The sequence below is a fragment of the Arvicola amphibius genome, chromosome 11 (assembly GCF_903992535.2).
Source record: "Arvicola amphibius chromosome 11, mArvAmp1.2, whole genome shotgun sequence".
In the NCBI taxonomy this organism is placed as follows: domain Eukaryota; kingdom Metazoa; phylum Chordata; class Mammalia; order Rodentia; family Cricetidae; genus Arvicola; species Arvicola amphibius.
Window position 1 is genome coordinate 98,891,400 of NC_052057.2, and position 21,678 is coordinate 98,913,077.

At 53.0% G+C, this 21,678-nt stretch overlaps 1 protein-coding gene across 2 annotated transcripts in view; it reads right to left on the reverse strand.

Annotated features, from left to right (window-relative positions):
- Positions 1-328: 328 nt before the first annotated feature.
- Tbc1d2 (TBC1 domain family member 2) overlaps positions 329-21,678 on the reverse strand; it is a 47,377-nt gene continuing 26,027 nt past the window's right edge. Inside the window, exons 7-14 of one of the 2 annotated variants that reach the window (XM_038348190.1) lie at positions 17,233-17,607; positions 12,881-12,991; positions 11,740-11,924; positions 10,662-11,141; positions 5,445-5,565; positions 3,705-3,890; positions 3,092-3,213; positions 329-2,624 (exon numbers count right to left, since the gene is read on the reverse strand). In XM_038348190.1, coding sequence (XP_038204118.1) covers positions 2,417-2,624; positions 3,092-3,213; positions 3,705-3,890; positions 5,445-5,565; positions 10,662-11,141; positions 11,740-11,924; positions 12,881-12,991; positions 17,233-17,607 — 1,788 coding nt within the window. In that variant the 3' untranslated portion in view covers positions 329-2,416. The remainder of the gene's footprint in view (positions 2,625-3,091; positions 3,214-3,704; positions 3,891-5,444; positions 5,566-10,661; positions 11,142-11,739; positions 11,925-12,880; positions 12,992-17,232; positions 17,608-21,678) is intronic. The other variant, XM_038348192.1, reaches the window with a different exon arrangement.

Consider the following 21,678-nt stretch of genomic DNA (forward strand, 5'->3'; position numbering starts at 1 on the left):
AGGTCCCCAGGCCCTTCCTTTGACCCAGTCCCTTTGTTCTCTGTGATAAGGCCTGCTGGTCCAGGGATGGGAGGGGTGGAGCATGGAGTCCCATCCCTGTTCTGGGTAGGAAGGTGAATTGTGGGATCAGATCCCCCAGTCTAGGAAGCAGTGATCCCTGGGGAAGGGGCAACAGCTGTGGGGCGAGCAAGGAACCTGACACTAGGGGTAGGCCCCATGCCCCCGAGGGAGGGGCCGACTCTGCCCCAGCAGCAGCCCGATATTCTCAGGCTCGGGACACCCTGTACCCCTTGTGCATCCCTGTTCCAGTTCAAGCAACTCAGGCATGTATCCATTTTCTTTTTATTGTTTTGTTCTTTGAGACACTGTCTGGCTATGTAGCCCAGGGTGTAGCCCAGCCTGCTGGGACCAGAAGTGTGTACCACCACACATGGCGCCCCCTTTTCTCTTCCTAGAGTTAATCCTGTGGGTGTGCCCACAGGCCATCACAGACCAGGCCTGCCCACCCTCCCCTGCTGTGTGACATTCATTAACTTCTCTGTGCCCTGTCACCGGAGCCTGACCTGGGTGAAAACCGTAGGACAAGCTGTCCTCAGCCTGCCTCCTCATTCGGGGCTGGAGGAGGCAATTAGTCCCAGAACTCTAACCCTCCCACGGTTATCAGAACGCCATGGCCCCAAAAGCATCAGAGGACAAGCCCAGCAACACGGACAGAAAAAAGCTTGCCCAAGATTCTAGGGTGTAGCTTGGTAAGAAAGCTGGTCTAGTCCCTCAAGGAGGAGCACAACGGCTTGGGCAGAGACCTCCTCTAGGGAGGAGTGAGAAAAAGGAGAGGTGGGGGCAGTGGCTTGGGGGAGGGAGTGGCAGAGAAGGGCTGGAGGAACCATTTATTCAGCAGCCTGTGTCCACCGTTTGACCTGTTTTGGGGATATCCAGACCCCACTTCGCCAGGTCTCCTCAGGCTGCTTACCGCCTTGGGCACTTCATTGCACCAGGCCCCAACAACAACTTTTACTCTGCTGCGTGCTCCACAGGGCTGAGCTGCCTCTTCCTCTATGACTCACTCTAGGGTTACTGTGCCAGTCAGGGTACAGCCCAGATCCCAAGACCTCCCTCCTACGTCTTCTCCCACTTCCTGGAAACTCTGCAGGTAAGAGGTCTTGGCAGAGGCAGCAGGCAAGCCCCAGTGTAGGGTGCGCACAGGACTCCTTAGCCCAGGAGCTGGTGTGTGTGTTGGGGGGGGTGGGGCAGGGAAGGTACTCTGTGGGTGTCAGGCATGCCCTGCCTTCAGGGTCACACCGTGGCTCTCAGATGCTAGCCTGTATACAATGGGTGTGGCCCCAGCTCCATAGGAGCCTTGACTTTGGGAGTTTCCAGAGCAGACTCCACAGAGACCTCCCCCCCTCAGCCCTCTGAGAGCCAGGCTCAAGGCTCCGATGGCAGCCACAGTTTGCACAGATATGGACTCCTTGTGCGCCTTGTCTGCCCTAGGTAGGGAGGACACCGGGCAGGCAGCCCTCTCTACTGAAAAGATAGGAAGAACATGGAGAACAGGGCTACGCTGGGCCAGAAAACTGTGTTCAACTTGCTCTGCTGAGCCAGGCGGGCTGCAGCCCCACCTGCCCTCCCAACCTGTCCCGTTGGCCCCACATGACAAGGGCATATTAAAGTAGATAGTTGTTTGGGGCCCACTGTCCTGAGTTCCTCAGGGTGGCAGGCAGGGGTTTCTCCTGGGATGTCCCCAGTAGGTTGTAAACAAAAAGGAAGGAAGCCTCAGGCATGGGGCTCCAGAAACAGTCCCCTCAAGCAGGGCGGTCTCAACACGGATCCAGGTGGCACTTCAGAGGGGCTACTGCCCAGAAAGACAGATGCCCTGAAAATGCAGGTCTTTAATTTGGAATGCCACAAGAATAGGGACCAAGGCCCTGAGTCAGAGGGTGCCAGGGAACATTCCTGACACCTTGGCCTGCCCAGGAACACTGGTAATGAGAGCGTGTCTGTCCTAAAGGTGGAAGGATGTTTTTTATGCCCCACGTGCCTCAGACAGGAAAACCAGAAGGTCAAGGCCAGGCTCAATTATGTAGTGAGTTTGAGGCCAGCATGAGCTCCACAAAACCCCATCTCAGAAGACCAAACCTAAGCCAAACCGAAACAGTCATGCCTCAGAGAACGCTCCGGGTGATCACGAATGTCCTCCTGTCTCCCTACAATGCTAAAGTGCTCAGTGGTGCTGTAATACAGGCTGGCAAGCCTGGGAGGCTTAGAAGAGAGACTCCAACCAATGATTTCCCAGCAAGCATTGTCTGTACGGGAGGAGACGGGCCTTCTCCAGGGTCACGCAGACCTCTGGCCCATGCCTGTGTTCTGTGTTCCTGCCAGCAAAGGTAAGAAAGGCTTTGGGAAGCAGAGTGGCCGATCAGCCATCACCTTCCCCTTCGTCCTCGCTGACACAGCTCTCGGGCACTGCTCTGCCCCTGGAAGCCCGTCTCTCCAAGTACTCGGCTTTTAGCACTTCCAGCTCCCGCAGCTCGGCCTCTAGCCGCTCCCGGTGGACTGCCCGCAGCTGCCGCAGCTGCTTCATGGGGAAGGGGTTCATATCATTGAAGGCGATGCTCATGAGCTTCCTGGGAGGAAGGCATAGTCAGCCAGGGTAATGATGGCTAGTTCTGAGCCTGTCCTGACACCCATCTGCCCTGGGATGGTGACCCTGCCTTCTGGAACTTACCTTCCAGGAGGCAATAAAGACCCAGAGCAGGGACTAGAAGGAGCTCAGCAGGCCCCTGATCCAGTAGGGAAGGGCTGCTCATGAGGGCTCCTGGGGGAGGGGGAAGGGGCTTAGCTTTGAAGAAATGGACCAGGCCCAAGACAGTGGTGGCAGTGAAGCAAGAGGCCAGGAGGCTCCAAGTCGGAGAAACTAAGAGCACAGGCGGTGGTGGGGTTGGTTGCTCCACACCCTGGTTGTGGATGGCAGGGTGAAGATGGGCTGGGGAGCTGGCATGCCATACAAGGACACAGATGGACTGAAGGTAGACTGGCCCTCAGGACTCCTAAGCTGGGGGAGGGGTGGGTGAGAGAGAGGTGGGCAGCTCACCGGCTGTCGCAGATGGTCTTGGTGAAGAAGCGTAGGTACTGGTAGATCTCCAGGCTGTCCTGCAGCCGCAGGATCTCCTCCTCATTGTACTTGAAGATGGCCAGGGCATATCGGAACACCACCTGGGGCAAAGTGGGGGTTCAGGTGAGGTGCAGGAGCCCAGGAAGGTACTGCTCATGGAGAAGCCCAGAGACTCTGGGAATGTAGAGATTCCTGGCAGGCCAGTGTGGAGGGCGGGGGAAGGGGGAGGGCTAGAAGAGCAGGCAATAGAAGACCATAAAGGGAGCACAGCTTGAAGCGTGGCTTTATATCTGGTCTCTGAGTACCTGATCCCTCCACAAGGCACGAGGGAGCAGGGCCCTGCTGGAGTCAAGGGGTTAGTATCACTAGCATCTTTGGCTGGTGGCAGCCCCCACTGAGATCTCCTGGCAAGGTCACAGGCAGGGTTTGGACCAGAGCCAAGCTTCAAAGGTGGGGCCACCGCTTCCTCTCATATTGCACAAACACTACAGTTTAGGGAGCTGTGTTCTCAGGTGTCCCAAATGGCTCTGACAGTTGGCAGGCTGTCCATTCCGTGAGGCCTGGCTGGGCAGCTGGGCCCAGGCATACCCACCTTTGTCCCTTCGTAGAGGAAGGCATCCCAGACTCGCAGGAGGATGTCACTGATGAGAGAGTCGGCAAAGACCACGAGGAACCAGTTGAAGGTGATGAGGGAGAGGTCTATGTGGTGCTGCCCCAAGTGTGCCGTCAGCCGGGGCAGCTTCTCTGACAGGAGGTCCCGGAGCACCCGCTGGTCCACCTGGAAGGCAGCAGAGACCTGTCCCACCTGCTGTCTCTCCGCCTGCTTTTCAGACCCCAGCAGTCTATACGCTCAGAGCTGCCTGGGTGGGCCTCTCTTGTACCAGGGATGGTGTGTGTGTGTGGAGGGGTATGGGGGTGTGGGTGGGTGGGTGTGCGCGCGCACATGCACATGGCGGGTGCAGTGGCATCACCATGGCTCCCAGCACAGGTGAAATACCCAGGCGGAACAACAGGTTTTGGCATGTGCCTCTTTGTGGGTAAGTCCATGGCCCCTTCACTCAGCCAGCGTACCTGACAATCAGGCAATCAGTCTCATGCTCACAGGCACAGAAAGCCAGGAACATCTTTTCTAGGCTTCAGACCCTTACTGGCTGACACTTGGGGGTGAGTGCCTGGGACAGATACTGGCGGGGAGAACAGTGTCCTGCCACATCAGACAGCAGGCAGCTGAAGGCCGCTGGTGACCTCTCCTGGTGGCGCTGGCTTATTTATTTCTGTGGACTGATCACTCTCGGGGCCGGCTCCCTCCTCCTGCACCTTCTTGTCTAGAACCATGGCAGCCCCCACGCCAGTCCGTCTGGGCTTCAATATTGCTGCATTGAGTACTCAGGGCAGCCTTTCCCCCTCCCTCAGAAGCAGGGTAGCGGCGCAGAGGCCACGGCCAGTCCAGAGCTCCAGGTGAGTCATCAGAGCTGACACAATGGAGCCAAAGAACTGCCTGTGATCCACGCCAAGGCAGTCAAGGCAGGGGACAGGCCTCTTCCCTCTGCTGGTGGCCAGAGACACTGGGTGGGAACCTTCTCTACTGTTCCGAATGTGGCAAATTCTCCATGACCAAAATAAAACCAAAGGTAAGCTTGATGCTGTTGTTCAGTGCGTTTCCCTTTTAGAGATGTTAAGATCCAGAGGTGAAATATGGTATTTCCTAGGCTAACTTGCAGTGGGGGGGGGGGCAAACCTAAGATATAGTTCTGACCTTAAGAATTAAGGGGGGGAGTTAAAAAAAGAATTAAGCAGGAAGTGGACTGAAACTGTGGACTGAAAGGGTTAGCCCCACCTTTGTCTGCTTCTTCTGGCCTACACCATGGTCACAGGGTTAAGGGAGATGCATTCCTCCTGAAACCACTTGAAAATATGAGGATGGTGGATAAGGGAGCTGGGAGGAGCCTGACCATTGACAGCATCGAGGACCGGGTACCACTCTTGGGCCCTTCCTTTCTGTGAGGCTGGATGCAGTCCCTTCCCTCAGTCCTTCGGAGTCCAAGCGGGCTCTCTCCTGGCAGCTGGACATGATCCCTGCCATCCAAAGGGCAGCCCAGGAGGGGGGATAGGTGTCAGACATGACAGGTGGGGGGCAGAGAGGTGAGGAGGGAGGCTGGGTGTGTCAAAGCTGAAGGCTGCCTTCACAGAAGTGGGGGACCGGGGAATGACTCTGCATTGAGAATTTCTAAGTCCACAGGGACCCAGGATCTGCTGGCCTGAAGGAACCCCACTGGGGGATTGCCTTGACCAGTCACCAGATACCGCCCACCCTGAGATGCAGCCAGCTCACCTGGGATGCAGTCAGTGTCTTGCTGTAGTACTCAGCTGGCAGTATGGTCTCCACGATGGCCACCAGGCACCAGAAAGCAGTCTCCTCATCCTCCAGGACCAACAGGGCAATGGCCGCCAGCCTGTGGAGAAGGGAGAGGCCTGAGTGACCATAGCAGCTGTGGTGCTGTATGGTAGAAGCAACATCCTGGGTCCTGGGGCTGAGCCCTAGTGGACATAACCTTAGCTGACCTAGCCCTACTCCCCCTACCAGGCTGGTAGTCATGGCACCTGGTGTGCTTGAAGGAGGATGCCAGGGTTGACTTTCAGAGCAACGAGGGCCAATTCAGAACAGAGGCTTCCAGCCTGGGTTGCCCGGGTGTGAGTTATGGCAAGAATTGTTTCCTGGGTGGCCTTGGGTGAACTTAACCTCTCTGAGCCTCAGCCTCCTTATGGTCACCAGGGCTGGGTGAAGACCAACAGTCAGCCCTGTGGGTTGTCAGCACGTTCGCTGTCCAAGCGTGCATGGCATGCAGTCAGCAGGAAATGCTGGCTATCTTCACCTTCATACTGGCAAGCTTTGAGAGTCTCTCAGGGATACTGCCCACCAGACAGAGCTGCGTGGTCCCCAGTGACAGCAGACAGACCTCATGCCCCACTCATCCGCACAGCCTGTGCTCAGCACACACAACCTCCCCTCCTGTGCACTTCCACCCAGTTAGGTAGGCTGAGACTGCGGGCAGGACAGACACGAGCTTAGAGAGTGGGGACATCTTCCCCAGAGAAGCACTCGGTTCTTCCACCTTGAGGGGTCACACCCAGGGCCAGCCTCAGCCCCAGCAGGTCTTCCATGGACCCTGGTAAACACAAGGTCCCACCCACATCTGGGAACACGGCCCGTTCCTGCCACTCTTGGAGGTACACAGTGCTCAGCATCAGCAAAGCCTCAGGACATTCTGTAGCAACAAGCCCCATGGGAGAGTCAGATGAGGGGAGGAGGGACGGGGACCATGGGGTCCCTTTTGTACATTGTACATGAGGCACAGCCCTCCTCAGGGTACCCGTGGAAAAGGGGGCCTTCACTGGAAGTCATGGGCTCTCTGTGGACTTCAAGAAGCTTTGATTTTTATTTAAAAAATTTTTATTTTATTTTTATTTTTGTTATTGTTTTGTTTTTTTGTTAAGAGTCTCAATATCTAGCCAGTCTGGCCTAGAATTTGGAATCCTTTGGCCTCAGTTTTCAGGTGCTAGGGTCACAGGGTGCAACCCCACTGTCTGCAGAGTCTTTCAGAGCCGCATTTATGCTTCTGGGGGGTCTTAATGGATTGGATTCATGACCTCCATTTTCTTTTGAGATTCATGACTTTTAGAACCAGGGCTGAGTCTCACAAAGTGGGAGGGGTGTGTGTGTGTGGGGGGGGGAATCCTTTCTCCTTTTCCAGCCGATTGAGAGGTAACTGTTCCCTGCTCTGTTACATGTTTATACAAACCCTCCTGAGCCTGAGCTGAGTGCAAAAAGAGAAAAACAGCCTCAGGTCTCCTGGGACACAGGAGGCTCTGCCCTCTCCAAGCTGGGGGAGGGGACCTGAAGAGGTCATTGGGCTCAAGAACAGAAAATGCCCTGTGTGTCAGTACCACAATGGTCAGTATTACCAATGCCCAGGGCAGACATACGTAATGGAACTGTTTGCTACTGAGCCTGGACACTTCAAATGGGTCTCTAGGAAGCTTTTTCCTGAGAAAAAGCAAACCTCTGATCAAAGCAAACCTCTTACCACACAGATGGGGAAACTGGAGCTCAAAAGGCAAAAGTGGCCATCACTTAAGATCATATTGGCAGAGCAGACAGAATCCAGGACCCCAAAGTCCAGCCTACTGCTGTCTACCCTAGCCCACCTGTTCCCCCAAAGCCCAAGAATGTCCTCAGGAACTGCTGTCAGTATTGGTTTAGATTTCTGTATATGTAAGGTCAGTTATCCAAGACTAGTCCATTGGGGCTCACCACAGATCAGAGGCTACCAACAAGCAGGCCTGCAAAGGCGTGTGCAGATAGGTAAGAATTACACTTAGCGCACTACAATTATTATCATAGGGAAATGGATTTCAAGGGCTTGTTCTGAGTTGGCATTAGACATCTTCACATTATCTGTTACCTCCAGGACAAGCTCGATTGTGTTGCTTTATGAGAAGACTGTTTATTCTGACACACTGCATGCAGTTCTAAGATTGACCACTAGATGGTGACATAGACAGTCATAAGGGGCTTGCAGCTGCAAAACACACCTCTTGAGATCCAGGTAGGCTCTATTATACATAGCTTTCTATTTAAAGCAATAATATAAATATCTGTGTAAATACTAATTAAGTGTGCTTGCACATCAATTTAAATAAAGGCAGAATGGAGAGATATACTGAAAGTCACCTGATTTTTTTTGTTTCATGTGTCCCTGTGGCCTTCTGTGCACGTGTTGCTCCCTTCTACACCAGGATATTTTGCTCCCGAGGCTGACTTTGACTTTAAGGCCCTCCTAGCATCAGACCTTCCCTTGTCCCTTAACCGCTGGCCAACCTCCGAAGTCCAGAGCCCCAGTGTGGCTAAGTTCCCTGGTCTCCAAAAAGGACACATGGATCAGGAAGGCTTTGATGCAGCCCAGCATCCTCTCTGGCCCAGCTCCCACTTAGAGGGTGGTTGTATGAAGGTCCGGGTATGGGGCCAACAACCCAGGCCAGGGGCTGCAGGGCTGCAGTGCATGGTGAAATTCTGGGCAGTTTCTTCAACATCTCAGGTTTCGGCTGGAAAATGGGGTGCTCAGCTCATTCCCACCTTCAGGGTCACAGATAAAACCTTCCACTCACCTAATCCCAGAGTTTCTGGTCCCTCTGGTCCCTCACAGCTTCCCCTCCCTGCCATTTCTTGGAGGGTGCTTGGGATTGAACCCATGAACCGTTCTAAGCTATATCCTCAGGCATTCCCTGTCACCCCCACCTCCATCCCCCACCCCAGCCCCAGAAAAGGTACTCACTAAATCATGCAGGCTGTCCTTGTACTCAACAATGGTCTAGACAGGCTTGAACTCGTGATTTTCCTGCTTCAGTCTCTGGAGTAACTAAGATTATAGTTGTCTGACGTCAGACCCATCTTCTTAACTCCTCCTTTATTTTATTATTGATTTGGTAAAGAATTTGGTCAAGACATTTGCTGTTTTAAAGAATTGCTTACTATTTTATGCATGTCTGCGTTGTGCTTACGTGGGTTTATTATGCACACCTCATTTATGTGCGTGTGTCCATGAAGGCCAGAGGAGGGCATCAGATCCCCTGGAGCTGGAGTTATGGGTGGTTGCAAGCCACCATGTGAGTATTGGGAACCAAATCCTAGTCCTCTGGAGGAGCAGCACGTGCTCTTTGCTATCGAACTACCTATCCTGGTTAGTATTTTATCAACTCAACCCCAGCTAGAGACATTTGGGAAAGGAAATTCCAAAAGAGAAAATACTCCCATATAATCCGTCTATAGGCAAGTCTGTGGGGCATTTTCTTAATTAGTGTTTGCTGAGGGAGGGCCCAGTCTACTGTGGGTAGTGCCATCCTTGGGCAGGCACTTCTGAGTGCTATAAGAAACCAGGCAGATGAGTAAACTGGGAGTGTGGGGATTAAGGAGAGAGGGCAGAAGGAGTGGTAGGGAGGGGAGAAGATAAAAAATAGATAGCTCAATAAAAACAAAGGCAGAGCAAGCCATGGGATCAGCCAGTAATTGGTGCTTCTCCATGGCCTCTGTATAAGGTCCTGCCTTGAACCCTGCCCTGCCCTGTCTGGATGAGGGACTACAAGCAGCAAAATGAAATAATCTCTGCCCTCCCCCGCATTTGGTCATGGTGTTTTATCACAATAGAAACACTCACCAGGACACTATCTCTCTAGCCCCTCTTAAACTTTTTTAAAATTACATTTATTTCTACGTGTGCATGTATGTGCGCTGGGCGTGTGTTGAATGTGCGTGGGCCAGAGGACAACCTGTGGGAGTTTCTCCCTCTGCCATGTGCGTTCCGCCCTGGGGCTTGCTCATCAAGCATGGCAGCCAACTCCTTTACCTTCTGGGCCATCTTGCACGTCCTTCGCATCTAGCTATTCCTAAAGAGGCTTCGCGTGTGTCCCTTCTGGAATCTGACACGTTTAGAAAGTGCGGCAGTCTTGCTGGGCTAGGAGTGAGTGGGCAGACTGTCTACAGTCATCTTCTGTCCCAGGCAGAGCGGCGATGCATCCTGACAATCTTGCTGAGGGGTGCTGAGCTACGTGACTGCTGGGGGTTTAGCTCACAAATCGCAGAAATTACATACGCCTGCTCAATTTTACTTGCATTTGGACTAGAGATGGGCATATCGAAAATCTCTGCCCTTGGGACCCACTTAAACCCGAGTGAGGACATTCTGAGCCTGATGCTGTGCTAAATAGATGTCTCACATCACCTGTTCTGAAGGGAGAGTAGACAGCTTGTGTAAATTCAGCACAAGAATATGTGTGCTTGAACTAAATTGAGTCAAACTTGCTTTGGGAAATATGTGAGACTATGCAATTTTCATGGCAATAACCAGGGTACTCATGAGAGTCCCCCAGGGTTGGAGGGGGACAGACACCTCTCCCAACTGAGTGGTTCCATCCTCAGCCTGATCGTTCTTCCTCTGCTGTGGACTGGAGCCAGGGAGGCAGTAACCAGGCTGGACCACTCATACTCTGCTTTTGGAATTCCAAGCCTGAATATGAGGGGCCAAGTGTGGGAAGGGAGGGGTCAAGTAGGCAGGCTCAAGGCGGCCCTGGTGGAACCTACATGTCCACAGAATGAGTGGCAGAGGTTGCCCCACTGAGAGGAGGATGAAGAGGTGGAGAGGGAGAGGCCAGGGCTTGTGTGGCTGCAGAGGGGCGGGTGCACACAGGAAGAATGCAGGCATGCAAGCTGTGGCCTCTGCTGCTAGGGTCTGCTTTCTTTCCTTAACATTTGCAAACTCCTGCTCCTCTGGGCTCCCCTGGGTGGGTTTCATCTGAGACATGATCTTGACTTGGTCTGTTTGGCCACAGAGAGCCACTTCTGAGCGGTCCATGAGTAAAATCTCCCTAGATCAATTCAGAGCACACAGGCTGAGGACCTGAACCCCAGCCTATCTCAGCCGTGAGCATGCCCTCTCTCTGCCTCCTGGGCTCGGAGTGGCCAGACAGTGCTGGGAAGAGAGAGCTTTGTTCTCACCTGTTCAGGCCTTGGCAGTAGCCTATGGTGGGATTCTGCCAGGAAAAGGCCAGGAGCACTCGGCGGAGCTTGTCTGGGAAGCTGGAGGTTGGGCAGGTGAAGTGCTTGTTGGTGGGGAAGGTCCGGTTGAGGTCCAGCTCAATCTGGCGGGCAGCGGGGTGTTCGCATGCCCGCTCCTGGGCCAGGAGCTCCTGGTAGCAGCCTGGGGAGTGCAGGTGCCGGACGCGGCGGTGGACCAGCCACCTCCAGACACGTGGACGGTGCTCTCGCGGCACACCTGCCCGCAGCAGCTGCTTGAGCTCAGCTGAGGGTGCCAGCTCAGTCAGGGCAGCCCAGCGTTCCCTTAGTGGCCGCTCCACAGCCTCGAGGGCCAGCAGCTGGTGGGAGCACACCTCCAAGGCCTGGATTTTGGCTAGCAGTTTCAGGTCTTCCACCTCGTAGTCCGGCACCGTCAGGAAGCCATAATCATCATACTCGCTGCTGGCAAAAGGGCCGCATCAGCACGGCTGTCTCAAATGGGCTTCCACCCTGGTGGCACTGAGATCACCCCAGGGCCCAGCCTCAGTTTATCTGCACAGTTGGGAGAACTGCTCTGCCTCCTGAAGACATGGGAGATCCCCTCTGGTAAACTAGAAGAGCCTGTGTGTGGCCCAGAAGAGATGTACTGACTGCAATTCACTGTGTGTCTTGTGTGTGCCATTCCCAGGGAGCCTGAGAGCCAGGGCTCTTTACCCAACTTACACGGGGGCTGAACACGGGATGCAGAAAGGTAAGGTACCTTGCTTGGGGCATACAGCATCCTGTCCGTGATCCCCAGAGCCCATCAGATACAGCTTCCCTCTTTTGCTGTGCTCAGCAAGGGTTTGGCTGGAGGAGACAGTTTGGGTGTGATGGGTGTGGTGACTGGGTGGTCTGTGTGCCTCCATTGAGCCTGCCCCCACCCCAGGTGACACTGCATACTATGTGCCTGAGCCTGGGGAATCCACAGCTATGTAGTGCTGGCATATGTGGCCTTTGGCATTAGCTACAATGATCTCATCATGCCCGCAGCCCCTCCCTGGCTGCCCACTGGGTTCACCTGATGGGTCTCAGCTCCACGCTGCCTGAGGCCTCTCCTGCTTCCCACTGTAGTGCCTCCTGGACCAGCTGCTGCAGCAACTCAGAAAAGCCTCCAGCCTCAGCCCCCGCTGCCTCCTGCAGCCTCCGCAGCCCGGCCAGGTACTTGCTTTCTACTTGGCAGTTCCTGGCTTGGAGGTAGGCGCACTGCGGGAATGGAGCAGCTGGTCAGGCTTCTGGGACACTGATGCTGCCAAAGCCTCGAGCAGCTTCAAACCCTCCCAGCTCTGGGCTCCCTGTCTGCCCCCTCCTGGAGCGGCAGATGGAAAAAGGCTTACTGCAAGGGAAGTAAGAGGAACCAGGATCAAGGAGGGAGCTGGGTTCAAAATAGGGGAGGGAAGCAAGGGCAGATACAGCTCGGCTCACGTAGGGTTCAGGCACTGCAAGTTGTGTGGCCTGTGACAGGTCGGCTAATGTGCTATTTCACCCTGTACCTCAGGCTCTTCAGAACAGGGGTATCACGGGGTCTCCTCAGGATTCTGGCAAGGTGCAGTGAGCCCTGTTTGAAGTCCTGCCAGGCACTGGGCACAGAGACAGCTCCCTGCAGGTGGTGACTGGCAGGATACTGCTGCCCTTCCTTTGTTCTTCCCTTCCTTGGGCTTCTGGAGACCCTCATCTTCAGCCTAGGGTGTGCCCTGCACTCCCATCCCTACCCCCACCCACTTCAGTGCACAAGTCAGATGGTTTTGGGTGTGTCAGGTGAGCTCTCTGGGCCTTGCTTTTTGTCTCTGGAGGATGGGAATGGTGGAATTTTACCTTGATGCGTTTGCTGTGATGGGCCAGCTCGATTCCCATCCCGAGCTCAGGGCTGTAGTCCTGCTCAGGAGCCACTTGCTATGGACACTCTATAACACTTCAGTCCAGCCCTGCCCTGGCCTCCCCACACTCCTGTTTCTTCCTGCCCACCTTATTCTTCTCGTGGAGAACCTGACCTCAGGAGTGCGGGGATTTCTGGTACAGACTCCGAACTGTCCCCTATGCCAAGTCTACCTTCTGAAAAGCAGTCACAGGTGTGAGGGGCTGGAGGGGATTAGGGAAGTAGAGGAGGGCAGGCAGGGGACAGGGAGGGGACGGACCATAGATGTGGCCATCAGCCCCCGTACCTTGGTCAGCAGGGCCTTCTCTTTCTCTGCCACCTTCCTCCAGATCTTGGTGACCTGGTGGATCTCAGAGTTAAGGAACCGGTTCTGGGTCCGATATGCTTCCATGTCATCCTGGAGAAAAGCAAAGTGAATCAGCAGGGGCGCCACAAACATCCTGGTCAGGAGATGTCACCCTCAAAGGAGCTGACAAAGCTACCTTCCTTGAGAAATTTCCAAAACTACAGTGAGAAAGGGGGTCTGAAAGACTTCTCCAGCACAAAGTGGGGAGAGCCAGAGGCCTGAAGTTCAGGATGGCTGCCATCTCTGAACCATTCTGACCCTCTGTTTTCCTACCTGTGAAAGGCAGCCATGAATCTCCCCTCAGTGGCTGGGACAGCACACAGCTAACAGGCAGCGTCAAGGAAGCGACAGAACCCAGCAAAGCATTCAGTTTGTTTTGTTTAGTTCAGACAGGGTCTCAGGTAGCCCAGGTTGGTTCCAGCTGACAAGGCTGCTGTGGGTGACTTGGAATTCCTCCACCCCTCAAACTCTAGGACAAGGCACCGCCCCTAGAATCGCTTTGGTTGCTTTTAAATCAGTACATGTTCCAGGTATTTGCAGCTGTGTGTGGATTGCTTTGTGCTAAGTATCACTTTGTAAACATGACTGTGTGACGCTTGCCTACTTTTAACACTAGGACTCAAATCCAGCCTCTGTGGCATCTGAGTATGGGCTCTGCCATGGGGCCACACTCTCCCGGACACTGGACACTAATTTTCTTTTCTTTCTATTTTCCTTTCTGGTTTTGTTTGTTTGAACAAGGTCTCATATATTGCAGGCTGGTTTCAAATCCGCTCCACAGCTAAAGATGGATTTGTGCTGCAGATCCTCCTGCCTCTGTCTCCCAAGTGCTAAGACCACAGGCTGTGCGGAGTGAGTGAAGTCCTGAGTGTGTGTATGGTTGACGTGAGCATGACCATGTCAAGGACGCCAGAGCCTGGACCCATGGGAGTGGCGAGGCTGTCCCCTGGTGCGGCTGTAAAAAATAAACCTGCTTCCGCAGTTAGTGCTGAGTTTCCAGGCTGCTGGTACATCGGAACACGCTGGCCCAGCCCAGCCCAGCCCAGCCCAGCCCAGCCCAGTTTTTCTATTTGTGTCTGTCATTTCTTCATTTCCTGTTTTCCCTGTCAATCCCAAAACTGTGCAGATCTTGGCCATACACATACACCACCATAGCCCTTGTTTTCTTTTTGTTTTGATGTGTTTAAATGTGAGCCCTGGGTGTTTTAGCTGTGCTTTAAGTATGATGCTACCGTGATAAACAGCTACGAGCCTTGAGATTGCCCCTCACAGTCCTGCATAGGGAACGATGTTTGCTGCCTGGACTGCTAAGAGGCTGGGCAAGTCATAAGAAGGTTCCAAGGCTACAGCACAATCTTTTTTCTGTTGAGAAGAATATTCCAGAAGCCAGTCAAGCACATGGTCCACTCATATCCCCTGAGAAACCAAGTCTTTCCTCTCCTGCTAGGGAAGAGTCCTGGGCTGTGGGTTTGGGAAGTGCCTTCATTAGTCACTGTGTGTGTAAGGCATACAAGATGGCTGCCACAGCCTGCCTGCTCACTCAGTCTGTGGGGAGCATGCTGCGGCTGCTCAAGGGGATTCTTCCTCAGCACCTGGGAAAGCCACAGCATCCAGCTGAGAGAGAATGAAGTGTATGTCAGTCCTGCAGTCCCACCGTGTGCCATCTGTGGGTGATGAGTGTTAAAAGTAGCATTGTTCCCATTTTACAGATGAGGAAACACGGATCTAGAAGGTAAAGCCCTCAATGACACAGCTGGTGTCGAAGAGCAAGGATCCCTGGGAGTGTTCAGCCCACGCCACTGACTGCCCAGACCATACCCACTCCTGCTCCCTGTTCGCACCTCTTCTTCACGGCAGCCCCTCAGACTTTGAGAATATGTTATTTGTCATTAAGGGTGCCCATTTCTGGGTCAAAGGGAAGCCAAGCTGTGCCCAGGAAGGGAGGTGGGTGTGAACACACCTCAGAGCACAGTGGGTAAGGAATGGCAGCTGGGCAGCCTCCAATCAGACTGGTGCCCTACCTTGGCTGTGCTCCTTGGCTCAGAACTGTAGGGAGGAAAAAGAGAGACCTCAGAGAAGAAAAAAGCCACACAAAGTCACAAGCAAAGCAAGAGGACAACATGCAGAAGGTGCCCAGGAGGAGAGCCTGCAGCAGCCTGTGCAGGGTCAGATATCACAGGTTCTCACAGGAAAGGTTCCTGTAGGGGACCTGAGTCTACCTTGATCCTGCTGCCCACTCCCCACTTGTGGCTATTGTACCTGCCGGCAGTACACCTGCACAGCTGGATCCCAGCCTTCCCATCTCTGAACCCCTCATATAATCCAGGCTGTCCTCCAACTCTATGCTGAGGACGGCCTGAATCCCTAATCCTCCTGCCTCCACTTTCCTCCTAGTACTAGGATTACGAGCCTAGTTTGGTAATACTGGGCTCTCCCCATCCCAGCTCTGAAATTCAAGAGGTCAACGGCACTGCTCTTGAAATGACAGGATAAGAGGGCCTTTAGCTAAGGAAGGCTGGCATCGTGTCTCAGGCAAGCAGGAAATGTGAGCACTTCTCTGTGGCCACATATGATGAGGCCTGGCATTTGATGGGCCTTCTAAGAGCTACAAACTAAGACAGCAGCAGCTCTGTCAGACCCCAGTATGGGCTCAGGAGCATGATCTACAAGCATGAAATCCCACAATGGATAAATGATGTTCCCACAGATGTGAATGAGGGACACACTTTGGCCCCTAGGGGAGGCAGGATAACAAGTGGCCCTCGGCACTCCAGAACCATTCAGCTGATCTATGTCTCAGCCCTGTGCTGCTCTGTTGGGTCTAGAATAGGGAGGTACAGAGGCCTCTGGCATACAGGGCAACAAGACATGTTCCCACCACCCCGCGCACGGCCAGCGGCTTTCTAGCAGGCCTCACTGTTCTTCATTCTGCAGTGTTTCTAAGCAGTCTTTGGCTTCAGGCTAACAGTGGTCCTGTGCTTGCTAGTTTTGCCTGGCAGGGAAGGGAGTAAGGGTCTCAAGTCCTCTTCCTACATCCTAAGGACTCTTCAGCCTAGGAACAGTTAGGCCACTTCTCAGAGAGAGAAAGAGAGAGACTTGTCCAAAGTCGCTCAGCTAGTAAGGCACAGAGCAGGGTCAGCACCAATGCCGGCTTACTTCATAGGTGGGCAGTGGCCATACTTGACTCACCAGCCCCTTTTCTCCCTACCTCCCGCCACCCAGCAGTTCTTTGGCTTGAGTTGTACAAGAGCACGGGAGGCCATGAGAAGCAGTGTTTGGGACCATACTGACCCCGGTTCTGTGTGCTGTCCTTAGGGACAGTGAGGGTCAGGAGCGCCTAGTCTCAGCCTCAGGAATGCTAGCGGCCCCGTCACAGTCTTCAGAGCAGCCTGTGGCCCACAGCAGGTATCACACCTCAAATGACAGCCCTAAAGGTCACGGCTGGTCCCTGTGAGTTGGGGAGGCTTGAAAAGAGAGGTGAACAGAGAAGGGAAGCAGGGTGAGGCCTGAAGGTGGCACAAAGGGGCTGGGAGGTGCAAGGCAGGTTGACCAGTCAGTCCTGCTCCCACCCCTGTGCCAGCTGCTGGGCAAACATCTCTGCCTCAGCAACCTTAGCTGCGAAAATAGGACCTGCCAGCCACCGCCTGGCAGGGCTGGCACAGGCCACAGTGAGCTGATACAGCAAACACTGGAGACGGGACCGGCACGTGGAGAGCCCTTGCCTTGGGTCAGCCACAGCCAGTACAGGTCATTTGTTCTATATGTGAGACCACGCTGAGGGCACCTTGGGGATCCTGGGCAGCAGAACGCCATTGAAGGGGGCTGTGCAAACCAGGCTCCAGACTAGTTAGCTTTTTCGACTCTAAACTGATAAGCTGGGGAACTGCTCACTTTTCAGCACACAGCATGGAAGGTCAAGTTGCATTGGGCTTTCAAAAACTGAAAGAGGGGGGCTGGAGAAATGGCTCAGTGGTTAAGAGCATTGCCTGCACTTCCAAAGGTCATGAGTTCAATTCCCAGCAACCACATGGTGGCTCACAACCATCTGTAATGAGGTCTGCTGCCCTCTTCTGGTCTGCAGACACATACAGACAGAATAATGTATACATAATAAATGAATAAATATTTTTAAAAAAACTGAAAGAGGGAAGAGAATTTTCTGCTTGCTACCTAGTTCTGGTTTGGATGCTCCAGCATGAGGGGTGACTTCTGCCCCAACTAGAAATCCAGTTGATGGATTTCTGATGGCATCCAGATGCCAGGAGAGCATGCTGGGTGGAGAGAGGGCCTACCTTCAGGTGCTCTATTCTCTCCTGCTGGCTCAGGAAGTCACCGTTGGCAGGCTGCTCTGGCTGGGCAAGGTCTTCGGTGAGCTTCTGGGAGAGCTTGCAGATGACCTGCTGCTTGGCCTGATTCTTATCCATGAGCAGCTTCACGTGCTGCTGAAGCTCCTGCACTTGCTGCTCCAGCAGGCCAGCCGCATGCGCCAGGCGCTCTCGGTCCTGCTCTAGAGTCTCCACCCGCTGGTTCAGCTCCGCGATCTGCCGCACCTTGTGCCGGACCAGCTCCAGCCGATCCTTGTCTTCAGCGGCTGCCAGGTAAGCACTGGATGCTCGCTTCTCTTGCTGGGCAGCCTCCAGTGCCTTGTGCAGGATTATCACAAGCTCCTGGATGGGAAGGGAGCAGCGGTGAGTGCTGGAAGCCCTGGTAGGTACGTACTGTCCCAGACCTCAAAACTCTGAGGTGCCCAGCAGCTCCCCTGGGCATCTTATCCCAGGTCTCCTTTCTGCTTTCTTGGTCCAGCAAGAATGGTAGCTGAGCACAGGCTATCTGACCAAAAAACAAACAGACCAACAACAAAACACATCTCAGCAAGTTCTGCCTTAACTTGGATAAGCAGAGAGGTAGGCAGCTTCTGGGTCACCTCGGAGACCACTAGAAACAAGTTCTATGGGTCCTGATCCCTTTCCTTCTGGCTGGGAGGGGGCTGGAAGGGAACGGCCACTAGACCCCAGAGCTGAAGTCCATGCTGAGGATAGTAGAGCTGCCCACCTCCACCAGCTTGGGCTTGCTTATCTGGATTCTTCAGTGCAAAATAAAAAAAGAAATTCTGAACTTGCTTTAGGCTATGGCATTCTGATGTTTCTCTGCTCCAGGGGCTGATCCCACACTCTGACTTACTCAAGTCTATTTTAGAGAAGAGCAAACGGAAGTCCAGGAAAGGATGTCAATCCTAAAACATCCACACCCCAAAGCCCAAGCTTAGTGATAAAGTTGGGGTGTAGGTGTGTGTGGCACACAGGTATGACTCCTCTCTCTCTCTCTCTCTCTCTCTCTCTCTCTCTCTCTCTCTCGTCTCCACATATTACTAAAGACTGTGTGACAGCCCTTCTTGCTATGGTAGTGCAAGCCTCAGAATCCTCAAGATGGCATCTGTGGTGGCTCACACTGACTGTCAACTTGATGGGATTTAGAATCACCATGGAAACACACATCTGGGCGTGTCTGTGAACCAGTTTCTAGATTAGAGGTTAACTGAGGTGGGGAGACCCAGTTTAAATGTGGGTGGCACCTTTTTTATGGGCTAAATATAAAGGAGAAAAGGAGGAAGGGAGCTGAGCACTGCATTTGTCTCTCTAAGTGGATGCAGTGTGAAAAGAAGTCCCTATTGCCGGCCAGGACTTCTCTGCAGTTATGGAATGTTATCTTTGAAAGGGGCATCAAAATAACATAACCCTTCTTTCTTGAAGTTGCTTTTGTCAAGTTTTGTTACAGCCACTAGAAAGGTAATACAGTATCCAAATAGCCACTTCCAGGCAAGCTGAGACAGGTTTGGAGGGAAAAGCCAGGACTGGAGGACACTCGCCGAGCATACTCAGTCTAGCCTTCAGCCCAGCAATGATCAACAGTGCCTGCAAGGCTGGTACAGGAAGTAAATGCCGAATAGCTCGGAAATCGCACTGGCCTCTCCCCCTTTGACCCTCCAGGTCTGCAGTGCGTCACTGGGACAGAGTACTCTAACCTCCCAGGACTCAGGTTTGCTGTGCCCAAAGCAGGGAATGAATTGATCCAGGGCCAGAATCGGAATTTCAGAAGCCAGGCGGCCCAGCAGCCAGGTTTGGGGAAGCCCCACAGGCCACTATCCTGACCCTGCTAGTGCACTTGGAACACACATTCTCTTAATAACACCTCAACTGTGTCCAAGCTGCAGCAGTTCAGTACGTGAATCAGCTGGATGGAATTAATTACTTAGCATGACTCCATCTGGAAGAAGCGCCAGAGACCATGACGGAGCAGCTGATAAGACCACCTCGGGTCTTAACTGACAATCTCTTCACCAGTTCTTGATTGCTTTTGAGACAGGTCTTCACTACCAGCTTAGGCTGGCCTCAAACTCATGATCCTCCTGCCCCAGGCTTCCACATTCAAGAACTAACCCCACACTGTCATGGCAGGTGCTGCAGTCCAGAAAGGGACAGGTCACTGTTCCCACCTCCAAGGACTGGGAGTACGGATGGACCACTGTAGTGGGATGGTTTGCCCACTGTAGTGGGCAAAGGTGTTTGGGTGGGCACAGTGGCTTCTGCCTGGGGTGGAGATGAGGGGCGGAAGAGGTCCTTACACCGGACAACATGACAAAGCATTTCAGAGTCCTGAGGAACGAAGAGGGTCAGAGATGGCCAACAGCACACAGGCGGTGAGAGCAGGGGAGCCTTTCCAGGCTGGGCACCCAGCAAAAACTCAAAAGACAGTCCAAGCAAAGGTCTGGGGAACAAAAAGAGAAGATTCAGAGCCTTGGGAGCTCTTGGGAGTGGCCAGAAGGTGGGGGTGGAGATATGACTGCACACCAGACCACTATGTCTGGAATGTCCCAGAATGGAGACATAGCTTCCTGGGTGAGAGATTAACATTCCTGTGGCTCCAGGGTCCAGCTGAAACATGGAGATGGCCCTGGGTCACTGCTGGGTGAAATAGGCCCAGACACCATAGCTGAGTCTTGCTCTGGACCAGAAGCAGGCAAACATCTTCCCCTCCTTCAGAGGGTCTGGAAGCCGGCTCTTTACAGCCAGCGAGTGCCTTCTTTCTCAGATTCTCAGCTTCCAGCCTGAAGCCCCAACCACTACCCCACTCCATCCCTACACAAGTCATGCTTGGGAGAAGGGAGCCTGGGAAAAGGGCACAGCCTCACAGGAAATGCTTATATATGGAAAACCTGGAGGCCAGAGAGACCCCGTGGACCTCCTGCCCAGCCACCATGCTGGCACATAGAGACTGAAGCCCCAGAGAAAAGCTAAGACTAAAGCGGGCTCGAGCAGGGGACTCCAAGTCTCAATTCAGGAGTCCTGGCTTCTCCATGCCCTTAGCACACAGGTTCTGAAGCAGAACACTTTCTTTCCATTTCTCTTTGAAATGGAAACAGCCCATAAACAGCAATATCAGTCAAGGTAGCCAAGAGCGAAGGGTGGTGGGGCATACCTGCCATGCCAGCTCTTGGGAGGTGGGGGCAGGAGGATCAGAGATTTGAGGCCATCTACAGTGAGACCTCATTGCTACAACACAGTCAAAGGGTATCTATCACCAGTGAATGAATATATAAACAAAATGTGTTGTATACATGTGAAGGAATATTATTCAACCTTAAAAAGAAGAAACTTTGATATACGTCATCACAGGGATGTTTTATTAATTTAAAAAGCTTTTAAAGTTTTTAATATTTAAATTTTAAAAATATTTAAAAATTTTAATATTAAAAAATTTTATAGTAACCAGTTGGTAGTGGCATACATCATTCATCCCAGCACTTGGGAGACTGAGGCAGGCGGATCTCTGTGAGTTCGAGGCCAGCCTGGTCTACAGAGTGAGTTCCAGAACAGCCAGAGTAGTTGCACAGAGAAACCCTGTCTCGAAAAACAAAACAAAACAAACTTAATGTTTAGTTATTATTTGCGTATGTGTATGCCCATGAGTGCCCCTTTGTGGATGAGAGTTGGTTCTCTTCTTCCTCCAGCCCCTGGGATTGAACTCAGGTCATTGGGCTTGGTGGCAAGTGCTTTTATCCACCAAACTACCTTGTCAGCTCTGAATGCACCTGTGAGGGTGGTGCACTAACTAGCTGCGATTCTGCAGGTCGGGGGTAAACTAGAATGCTCAGACTCATAGAACCGAGCAGAGTGTGGTCCCCAGGGCAGGGAGCAGGAGTGGCTCAGGTCTCACTTTGTAAGAGGAAGATGCTCAGGAGATCTGTTGTACAATATGAACATATACATCATTGCAGGCCTGAATGCTTTAAAATGGCTACAGGATGCCACATGGTAGCATTCATCTAAGGTCCTGGCACTGGGGAAACAGTGACAGGGAGATCCCAACCAACCAAAACCAACCCAACCAAACCTAAAACCAGACTGTGGTTTTATGGTACCTTTTTTGCTTGCTTGTTTTTTGTGGTGCTGGGCCTAGAACCCAGGGCCTTGTAGATGCTCTGCCACTGAGCCACTCCCCCAGTGGTCATGCTATTATTATTATTATTATTTTTTAACTACAAAGATGGGGGGGTGCCAAAAGATGCAGTAACTGAACCATTTTAATGTAATTTTTTTTTAAAAAATAAAAAATAACCATTCAAATCCATAATGAACAAATGCTCTTAAAAATGCAGATGGCAGGCTGGAGTCAGACAGCACTGGAGGGCCCACCTAGCATGGGCATGGGCCTGGGCTCCAGCCTCAGCACCACAGCAC